We start from the raw sequence: 11756 nt of genomic DNA on the forward strand, positions 1-11756 counted from the left end.
ATCATGAATTAGATTGGTAGAGTTTCTTTGCAATCTTCAAAGTATGGTAAAGAAGAATATTGACCTCGCTTCAAGCAACAAAATAATTCTCTTTCCGTTTGATTTTGAATTTGTGAATCTCATTGAAAGAATATGAATGTCTTTAAATTTTCAAGCGACTTATGATTGAAGAAATCCATTCCGAACAACCCACTTTGCACACCTTTCTCAAACCCTGATTAGAAACATCACCTGAACTTCTTGATCCTCTAACTCCATCCGATAAAGAAACAAAAGTAAACAAGACATATTTTTTTCGAATTTTGATTAATGGTTAGTGAAACATAATAGAAATAAATAATAAAGAACGAACAAAGAGGTGCTTGGTGATTCCCCTGATGGCGAGCTCAACAATGAGATAGGCATCAGAGAACCTCACAAATGATCTTGATGTGATTTAAACAAAACTTGAGACGCGGGATCTTAGGGTCAAAAATTGGGGTATGACACATAAATATAAACATAAAATGTGACATCAATCAGACTCATTGTCATAAGTAATTGGACCTTCCCTAGGTAATGGTCCGCCCTGTGCAAGTCTGAGTGCTCTAAATATCTCCAGAAACTGTTCGTCTTCAGGAACAGCCTGATGACGCTGTAAGTAATGATGAAGCTCATGACATATATATGATAATCTCGGGTCTGACGGTCCTTCGTCATAGACAGGCACTGGTACCTCCATCAGCTGATCATCCTGTGGTGCTCTCAAACGAGGATGTGACATCGTATAATACCACGGCAAATAATCATCGTCTGTCTCATATGGCATGGTGGCAAACGCAGCTGGGGGATCATCGTGGGATCGGATCACCTGCAACACACTCTGCATATATGTAGCCCACTCAACATCCACATCAAGTGTGTCGACATTAGGAGGAGCAGTCGGTATGTACTGTCTGTATCCAAACTGACGCAAGCATCTGTCAGGTAAATATAGAACTACAATACCAAACCACTTCCAACCACCCCGATACAAACAGATGTCATCAAAAGGACGGTGCACCCGATGATCCTCAAAAAGGCGCCAGACGATATCGTGAGGAGTCAACTGATCTAACACAACTCGGATGTCAGCCACTTTTTGCGCCCCCTGCCTATATTCACATTTCATCGCCCTAGCCATCGAACTATCAATGCCACATAACCCAGAAGTACCTCTCTTTCCAACAGTTGGAAAGTACTCATGAATCCAACACTGAAACAAAAGTAAAAGTTACTATTATAAATTAAACTAAATTATAATAAACTAAATTAAACTAAAATATTAGATATTAAGTATAATTAAATAATAAGTAAAATTTTGAACCTGAAGAAGAGAGGCATAACCGCCAAGCTGCTTGCATGAATAAAATGAGGCATCCCCTAAGTATCTGTACAGAGTAACCAGTGCAGCTGCCCCCCCAGCAATATCTTCCCCAAGTATTCAAATCTCTCAAAAGTGGAAGATATTTTGCCTCAGCAAGAGTAAAAGTCTTGTCGGCAAGAATAGTACAACCTAATAGCAACATCATGTATGCTCTCATAGCGCCTGTAAAGTTATTTGCAGCTCTTTGTTGCACAAAAACTTGCTTTAACCCATCCAATTTATAGTAAGGACCCCTTACAGCATAAGCCTCTGTAGTTGCATCACTCAGTGAAACACCAAACAACTCAACAGCTAGATGGATAGCATCATAATCGGTGACAACAACATCGGGGTCAACAAGCTGGCCCCTAACCGGTACATGAAGAAGACATGAAACATCATTTAGCGTGATGGTCATCTCGCCGAACGACATATGAAATGACGATGTTTCAGGAGACCATCTCTCAACAAAAGCAGATAATAGATGCGTATCTACCCTGGCCAAACTAGTATGCTGCAAAGATGACAGGCCAGATGCAACTAACCAATTTTCCATCTGCCTTGGGAGCATTGCCGGAACCCATCCTATTAACTTGCTGCCATGTGCAGCAACCTTTAAGGTTGGCTTTGGTCGTCTCTCCTGAAAATAATTTGTAATATATGTTAATATATAAGTACATGTAATTTAAAAAAAAAACATTTAAGAAAACATTTACGTACCTCGCCCAACCATAAATGACAGGCAACATGACTCTGATATCTAATCAATAAAGATGTATCAGTAGGTCCTCCGGGAAATGCCGGATGCTGGGGACCAACCTCAGGTGCAGCTCCCTGGTGTCCCTCGCCATCAGCCTCTCGATGTTGTCTTCCTCTTTGACGCATTCCGTCGATCGCACCTCCTTTTATTCGAACCACTAAAAAATAAAAAAAAATAGTTAACAATTAAATAAAATGTTATTAAAAATTAAATATAATATTAAAAACAAAAAAATAACTAAAAACGAAAAAAAATAGGAACCGGATACCCCAAGGGGGGGTTATCCGGCTGAGGGTAACAAGAACCGGAAACCCCATTGTTGGGTTATCCGGCTGAGGCAAAAAAGAACCGGAAACCCCATCACTGGGTTATCCGGCTGGTAACGAAAAGAACCGGAAACCCCATAGCTGGGTTATCCGGCTGAGAAAAGTTTTGGGAAAAACTTACTGTTTGATGAAAATAAGAACCAGAACTGCAGAGACTAGGATATCCGGTTTTGGCTGAAAAATTCTCTCATCTCCACTGCTAACGAAACTGTAAGAATGAGTGAAAAAGTTAAAAATTTTGGAATTTTTACTATTTATACAGGGGTAAATTTGTCCGAATTTTTTTTTTATAGGGGTATTGGGATAAACGTAGGGGTATGGGGTATAATTTTCTATTCACACCCTTCATTTGAGCCCAATGCGCTAAAATAAAGGATAATTGTTGGATCAAATAAAAGAGTGGAGTACAAGTTGGGCCACATTCGGGCTCTTGATACATGGGCCTAGCGTAATTCGTTTCTACACCCCTTCTGATCAGGCCCAATACTCCACTTAAATAGTAACCAGTTCAATTTTCATTTGCTAATTCACCTCTTTTTTTTTGTAGGCAGATTTACATAAATGTTTACAAATTTTGTTTTCTCTTAACTTTTGCTTGTTAAATCACTTTTCACCCAAATAAAAAATGCACAAAAATACCTCTTAAATACTTTAGGCTATGTTTGGATTGATGGAACATAACGGAGCGGAGCGGAATGGAATCTAACGTAGTGGAACGGAGCGGAGCGGAACGGAACATAGATCCCACTCCATTGTTTGGTTATTTTGTTTAAAATGTCTCATTCTATCACATACACCCTAAATTGGATGGAATAAAAAATGAGGGAATTGGATGGAATGGGATGGAATGTATTCCATCATGTTCCATTCCATTCCATCCATTATTAGCTAATCCAAACAATGAAACCTCATTAGTTACCACTCCACTCCATTCCATTCCATTACATACCACCAATCCAATTGTGATATTTTTTGTAAGATTTTAGGAATTAAATTGGTATTTTCTTTAAAAAATTTCTTTGAACTTGTTAAGTAAATCTTTGTTTGGTACCATTTTGAGAATTAATTTGGTTAAGTGCCTTAAAAATTGAATTGTGTTGTAATCTTTTGCACACTTTCATTAGACACATAAAAATGCCATGTATATAAAAATACCATTTTAATTCCAATTTGTGATTAAATTTTGGTTCGGGTTTAAAACTCAATTCATGTGCATTTGAAATAATAGTTGATAGTTACTAATTGTTTGTTTTTCATATTTCATGGTTATTTACTTTGGGTTTCAATTGTTAATCCCTTTTGATTAAGAGTAGATTAGGTTAGGGATTTGATGAAGTTACCAACCTTTTTGGGTTTCATTGGTTAGGTCTCTCTTCTTTTAAGAGTAGACGTTCCTCGTTGCTTAGGTATTTGAGAGGAGGTTATTGTCTCTACGCTTATATCTCAACAGTTAGGTGATTGAGAGGAGTTTTATCTCTTTGTTGTTCCTCGTTGCTTAGGTATTCGAGAGGAGGTCGTTGTCTCTATGCTTGTCCCTCAAAACTAAGGTGATTGAGAGGAGTTTTATCTCTTTGTTGTTCCTTGTTGCTTAGGTATTCGAGAGGAGGACGTTGTCTGTATGCTTGTTCCTCAACACTTAGGTGATTGAGTGGAGTTTTATCTCTTTGTTGTTCCTCGATGCTTAGGTATTCGAGAGGAGGACGTTATCTCTATGCTTGTACCTTAACACTTAGGTGATTGAGAGGAGTTTTATCTCTTTGTTGTTCCTTGTTGCTTAGGTATTCGAGAGGAGGCCGTTGTCTCTATGCTTGTACCTCAACACTTAGGTGATTGAGAGGATTTTAATCTCTTTGTTGTTCCTTGTTGCTTGGGTATTCGAGAGGAGGCCATTGTCTCTATGCTTGTTCCTTAACACTTAGGTGATTGAGAGGAGTTTTATCTCTTTTTTGTTCCTCATTGCTTAGGTATTCAAGAGGAGGCCATTGTCTCTATGCTTGTTACCTCAACACTTAGGTGATTGAGAGGAGTTTTATCTCTTTGTTTGTTCCTCGTTGCTTAGGTATTCGAGAGGAGGCCGTTGTCTCTATGCTTGTTCCTCAACACTTAGGTGATTGGGAGGAGTAGGTGATTGGGAGGAGTTTTATCTCTATTGTTTGTTCCTCATTGGTTAGATATTCAAGAGGAGTGTTTTCTCTATGCTTATTCTATGCTTTCTTTTTGCTTATCTCTTACCGTGTGCTTGTCATGTTCCCTTAGGGTGGTGACTTCAATCTTGATTAAGATTAGTCACATAGAACAACTTAGGTTGAAATCTATGCATGCTAACAATAGGTAGAAATCTCCTTTCATCCTTGACCTTAGGGCCACCATTGTATGTTAACATTAGGATAGAGATTTCCCTTTAGAGATGTATTCTCCCCCCTTTGCATTCTTTTTCTTCTTTCAATTTTAAAACACCTAATAAATAACAACACGAATCATACTAGTACTTCTTTTTTAGTGGGAAAGAAATGATTGGGGTGTAGACCTTAGTATATTTCGTTACTATTTACTTTATTGGGAGAGAAATGAGTGGGGTGTAGACCCTAGTCTATTTCTCTACTACTTAGAGAAACGAGTGGGAACAACATCGGGGTCAACTAGCTGGCCCCTAACCGGTACATGAAGAAGACATGAAACATCATCTAGCGTGATGGTCATCTCGCCGAACGGCATATCAAATGACGATGTTTCAGGATGCAATCTCTCAACAAAAGCAGATAATAAATGCGTATCTACCCTGGCCAAACTAGTATGCTGCAAAGATGACAGGCCAGATGCAACTAACCAATTTTCCATCTGCCTTGGGAGCATTGCCGGAACCCATCCTATTAATTTGCTGCCATGTGCAGCAACCTTTAAGGTTGGCTTTGGTCGTCTCTCCTGAAAATAATTTGTAATATATGTTAATATATAAGTACATGTAATTTAAAAAAAAACATTTAAGAAAACATTTACGTACCTCGCCCAACCATAAATGACAGGCAACATGACTCTGATATCTAACCAATAAAGATGTATCAGTAGGTCCTCCGGGAAATGCCGGATGCTGCGGACCAACCTCAGGTGCAGCTCCCTGGTGTCCCTCGCCATCAGCCTCTCGATGTTGTCTTCCTCTTTGACGCATTCCGTCGATCGCACCTCCTTTTATTCGAACCACTAAAAAATAAAAAAAAAAGTTAACAATTAAATAAAATGTTATTAAAAATTAAATATAATATTAAAAACAAAAAAAATAACTAAAAGCGAAAAAAAAAATAAGGAACCGGATACCTCAAGGGGGGGGGGGGTTATCCGGCTGAGGGTAACAAGAACCGGAAACCCCATTGTTGGGTTATCCGGCTGAGGCAAAAAAGAACCGGAAACCCCATCACTGGGTTATCCGGCTGGTAACGAAAAGAACCGGAAACCCCATAGCTGGGTTATCCGGCTGAGAAAATTTTTGGGAAAAACTTACTGTTTGATGAAAATAAGAACCGGAACTGCAGAGACTAGGATATCCGGTTTTGGCTGAAAAAAATTCTCTCATCTCCACTGCTAACGAAACTGTAAGAATGAGTGAAAAAGTTAAAAATTTTGGAATTTTTACTATTTATACAGGGGTAAATTTGTCCGAAAATTTTTTTTGTAGGGTTATTGGGATAAACATAGGGGTATGGGTCATAATTTTCTATTCACACCCTTCATTTGAGCCCAATGCGCTAAAATAAAGGATAATTGTTGGATCAAATAAAAGAGTGGAGTACAAGTTGGGCCACATTCTGGCTCTTGATACATGGGCCTAGCGTAATTCGTTTCTACACCCCTCCTGATCAGACCCAATACTCCACTTAAATAGGAACCAGTTCAATTTTCATTTGCTAATTCACCTCTTTTTTTTGTAGGCAGATTTACATAAATGTTTACAAATTTTGTTTTCTCTTAACTTTTGCTTGTTAAATCACTTTTCACCCAAATAAAAAATGCACAAAAATACCTCTTAAATACTTTAGGCTATGTTTGGATTGATGGAACATAACGGAGCGGAGCGGAATGGAATCTAACGTAGTGGAACGGAGCGGAGCGGAACGGAACATAGATCCCACTCCATTGTTTGGTTATTTTATTTAAAATGTCTCATTCTATCACATACACCCTAAATTGGATGGAATAAAAAATGAGGGAATTGGATGGAATGGGATGGAATGTATTCCATCATGTTCCATTCCATTCCATCCATTATTAGCTAATCCAAACAATGAAACCTCATTAGTTACCACTCCACTACATTCCATTCCATTACATACCACCAATCCAATTGTGATATTTTTTGTAAGATTTTAGGATTTAAATTGGTATTTTCTTTAAAAAATTTCTTTGAACTTGTTAAGTAAATCTTTGTTTGGTACCATTTTGAGAATTAATTTGGTTAAGTGCCTTAAAAATTGAATTGTGTTGTAATCTTTTGCACACTTTCATTAGACACATAAAAATTCCATGTATATAAAAATACCATTTTAATTCCAATTTGTGATTAAATTTTGGTTCGGGTTTAAAACTCAATTCATGTGCATTTGAAATAATAGTTGATAGTTACTAATTGTTTGTTTTTCATATTTCATGGTTATTTACTTTGGGTTTCAATTGTTAATCCCTTTTGATTAAGAGTAGATTAGGTTAGGGATTTGATGAAGTTACCAACCTTTTTGGGTTTCATTGGTTAGGTCTCTCTTCTTTTAAGAGTAGACGTTCCTCGTTGCTTAGGTATTTGAGAGGAGGTTATTGTCTCTACGCTTATATCTCAACACTTAGGTGATTGAGAGGAGTTTTATCTCTTTGTTGTTCCTCGTTGCTTAGGTATTCGAGAGGAGGTCGTTATCTCTATGCTTGTCCCTCAAAACTAAGGTGATTGAAAGGAGTTTTATCTCTTTGTTGTTCCTTGTTGCTTAGGTATTCGAGAGGAGGACGTTGTCTGTATGCTTGTTCCTCAACACTTAGGTGATTGAGTGGAGTTTTATCTCTTTGTTGTTCCTCGATGCTTAGGTATTCGAGAGGAGGACGTTATCTCTATGCTTGTACCTTAACACTTAGGTGATTGAGAGGAGTTTTATCTCTTTGTTGTTCCTTGTTGCTTAGGTATTCGAGAGGAGGCCGTTGTCTCTATGCTTGTACCTCAACACTTAGGTGATTGAGAGGATTTTAATCTCTTTGTTGTTCCTTGTTGCTTGGGTATTCGAGAGGAGGCCATTGTCTCTATGCTTGTTCCTTAACACTTAGGTGATTGAGAGGAGTTTTATCTCTTTTTTGTTCCTCATTGCTTAGGTATTCAAGAGGAGGCCATTGTCTCTATGCTTGTTACCTCAACACTTAGGTGATTGAGAGGAGTTTTATCTCTTTGTTTGTTCCTCGTTGCTTAGGTATTCGAGAGGAGGCCGTTGTCTCTATGCTTGTTCCTCAACACTTAGGTGATTGGGAGGAGTAGGTGATTGGGAGGAGTTTTATCTCTATTGTTTGTTCCTCATTGGTTAGATATTCAAGAGGAGTGTTTTCTCTATGCTTATTCTATGCTTTCTTTTTGCTTATCTCTTACCGTGTGCTTGTCATGTTCCCTTAGGGTGGTGACTTCAATCTTGATTAAGATTAGTCACATAGAACAACTTAGGTTGAAATCTATGCATGCTAACAATAGGTAGAAATCTCCTTTCATCCTTGACCTTAGGGCCACCATTGTATGTTAACATTAGGATAGAGATTTCCCTTTAGAGATGTATGCTCCCCCCTTTGCTTTCTTTTTCTTCTTTTAATTTTAAAACACCTAATAAATAACAACACGAATCATACTAGTACTTCTTTTTTAGTGGGAGAGAAATGATTGGAGTGTAGACCTTAGTCTATTTTGTTACTATTTACTTTATTGGGAGAGAAATGAGTGGGGTGTAGACCTTAGTCTATTTCTCTACTACTTAGAGAAACGAGTGGGATGTAGACCCTAGTATGTTTTTCCTATAATTTGCAAAACCTTTTTGTATGATTCAAGTCACAAATAAATTCCCTTAAAAAACATCCAACCAAAAACACTTAAAATAGTTAATAAATATCCAAATCTTAAACAAAGTAAGGAAGTGATGCGAGACATAGTAATAGGTCTCGTTCATCATGGATTTACATAAAAAATACAAACCAAATCAATTTATTTTGCTTCTAAGAGCACGTTAAGTCCTTTCCATACTTAGGCTTATAAGTCTTCAAAGGTCGAGCGTCGTGAATTGTGACCTTAACCTCTGTTCACCTAAAAAACACAAAACATATGGAAAATTTTGAGCCGAACTACGACGCTCTGATTCCTGGTAAGGGATACGTAAGAATTGGGTCGCGGGGCTTAAGCGAGCACAGTTTTGTTAATATTCTTTCTTTTCCCCTTGTCTCTTTTGCATGCATTCATATTAGGCTTTAGACTTTAGACACACCCTTTAGATAGAAACAAACATAGGTGGATCCTTCCGAGTACGACGGACGTGAGGGGTGCTAACACCTTCCCCTTGCGTAACTGACTCCTGTACCATGTTCTCTGGTCGCAAGACCTTGTTCTTATTCTTGTTAGGTTTTCTGATGTTCCTTTTCCTTGATGGGATAAATATATTGGTAGCGACTCTGGTTTATTTTTTCGCGGTAGCGACATCTTGTGGCAAACACCACCTTCATAAAATGGCTGGACTTGGTCTTTATGATCGTTGGGAGGTGGGACACGTCATTCCTCTTATGGCCACCTCCATGGAAAACGTCATGGTGGTCATCTTGAGTGCAAATTACTCATTTTACTATGTTTTTCATCCGATTTGCTTCGTTTCTTCACGTATGACTCTCATATGGTTAAGTACATGAAATAAAGACAAAACAACAACATAACATTAGAAATGAAGGTAAAATAATGATAAAATATATGCATGTCGAGTCGAAATATACTATATATTTTCATGTTATCAAACTCCCCCACACTTGAACCTTTTCTTGTCCTCAAGCAAACCTCTACTCATAAGAAAAACAATAGAATACAAATACTAATTCTTGGCCTAAAACTCAACTTCGAATATTGTTATGGTGATAGGTACTTGTTTGCACACTAAGGATATCATAACAACATAATGCCGCAATTGTGCGGTCATAAGCCTCATTCCTATACATATCAATCAGAATCATGTCATTATGCTCAAGCCTGATTTAATCATCACTTTTTGTCCTTTTTCAATCTAGTGCAGTCACATTGTGTTCGTTATCCGTACGCACTCATTGTAAGGAAACCGATTAGCGACTATGATCCTTTTTCCACAGAGTTCTGGTAACTAAGCGGCACAACCCCTTTTCCTAACTGCAGTTGCGGGGGATCGAACCGTAGTTCGCCCTACCAAGTCCAACACCAGTTACCTTGATGCGTCCCTAAGTGCACAGAAATATCGAAGCAATATAAAAGATTGTCGAACCCACAGAGACCAATAGTCAACCTACTGCTATCTACTATTGCATTGTAAATCTAAGGCTATCGGAAATGATTTTTAGTTGCAAAAACAAGAAATAGTAAGGAAATAAAACTTTAGCAAAATATTAAAATAACGAGACACCGATATGTAACTCGCATCATACTTCAGGGATTCGATAAAACATTGACGTTAAAATATGTCAAAATACTTTTCAGCAGAAAATAATAATTTAAAAGACTTTATCTCACACACTGTCGTGCTATTGACTCTAACTATACTCTTAAACCATAATTCTTTGTTGTCGCTCAGTCATTCAAATTAAAAGTAATTTTTGGAAATTAATAATTTCTATTTAATCCTAAAGCGCCCTCGTTGTGTCTAGGATTAATGCCTAGTTTCTACTATCCGGTTAAAATCTCAAACTATTGCTCTATTGACCGTAACCTATTGGCTTTTTACTCTCGTTACAAAACCGTTTTAATTTTAGAATAAGAATCTAAGACCAGGAAAATAGTTTATAGAAGTTAGCGCCAATTATTACCGAATCCCATCCGGACGACAGTTATCACATACTTGTATCAAAAGATTTAGCCACACATGGTTTTAAATTCAATCATGCAATTATGGTTATTAATCATAAACATGCTAAAGCTTGAAACACAATTTATGACATGCATATAATTTATCGGGGCAACAACAAGAAAAATTTAAATAACGATTGCAATATTAGAAATTAAAAGAAATAAACACGGTAAAGTAAAAGCAATAGAAAACTTACAGAAAAATAAAGTGGTGCTGTAAAGTAAATGCTGAAGAATTGTAACGGAGAAAAATTCAGAAATAAAATGATGCGTGATTGAATTAAAGGGTTAATACCTATTCTCCCCCTGCCATATGGGCGCTTTTTGAAAAAGCCCCTACAAAAAAAATTGTATGAATTCCCCTAACATATGAAGATTCTCTTATTTTTTACCTTCATGGATGGCTAAGTGGCTTTTTATTTTAATTTATCATTATTTTTATTGCCACGTTGGCATTTTATATTATATTAATTTTTTGTTAATATGAGAAAAGATGTTGTCTAAAAAATTTGATAGAGTTGGGAATCGAACTCACACCATTTCCTTCCCAGCACCAACTATACACTGGGATGGTTGCTTCATTTTGTAATATAAATGCATTGAATGGTTGTTATAGCAGTAACGTTTTGAATAAGGAAACATCTAAACTATTGTTTATATACTTGTTTTTCAAAATGCCCCCATATGACAAGGGGTTTTTCAAACAATTTATGGCATGCATATAATTTATCTGAACAGCAACAAAAATAATTTAAATAATGATTGCAATATTGGAAATTAAGACGAATAAACACGATAAAGTTAAAGCAATAGAAAACTTACGGAAAAATAAAGCGGTGACGTAAAGTAAATGCGGAAGAATTGTAACGGAGAAAAATTAAAAAATAAAATGATGCGGGATTGAATTAAAAGGTTAATACCTATTCTCCCCCCTGCCATATGGGCTCTTTTTGAAAAACCCTCCCTGCAAAAAAAAAAAGTTGTATGGATTTCCTTTAACATATGAAGATTCTCTTATTTTTTATGTTCATCACATCCAGTCATCAAAAAAGAAGACGTGGCAGGTATTTTTCTTATTTTTATACTGAGTTGGAAGACTAAGTGGCTTTTTATTTTAATTTATTTATTTTATTGCCACGTTGGCATTTTATATTATATTAATCTTTTGTTAATATGAATCAAGATGTTGTTGTCTCAAAAATTTGATAGCGT

At 36.9% G+C, this 11756-nt stretch overlaps 1 protein-coding gene across 1 annotated transcript; it reads right to left on the reverse strand.

The window, feature by feature from the left end:
• Positions 1 to 514: 514 nt before the first annotated feature.
• On the reverse strand, positions 515 to 2461 carry LOC131642917 (protein MAIN-LIKE 1-like). Its single transcript, XM_058913078.1, has 4 exons — positions 2413 to 2461; positions 2105 to 2301; positions 1494 to 2024; positions 515 to 1234 (listed from the first exon to the last, which is right to left on the reverse strand). The coding sequence occupies exons 1-4, from the start codon at positions 2459 to 2461 to the stop codon at positions 515 to 517; spliced, it is 1497 nt and encodes a 498-aa protein (XP_058769061.1).
• Positions 2462 to 11756: the final 9295 nt, after the last annotated feature.

The sequence above is a fragment of the Vicia villosa genome, unplaced genomic scaffold, assembly GCF_029867415.1.
Source record: "Vicia villosa cultivar HV-30 ecotype Madison, WI unplaced genomic scaffold, Vvil1.0 ctg.006090F_1_1, whole genome shotgun sequence".
NCBI classification, from domain to species: Eukaryota; Viridiplantae; Streptophyta; class Magnoliopsida; order Fabales; family Fabaceae; genus Vicia; species Vicia villosa.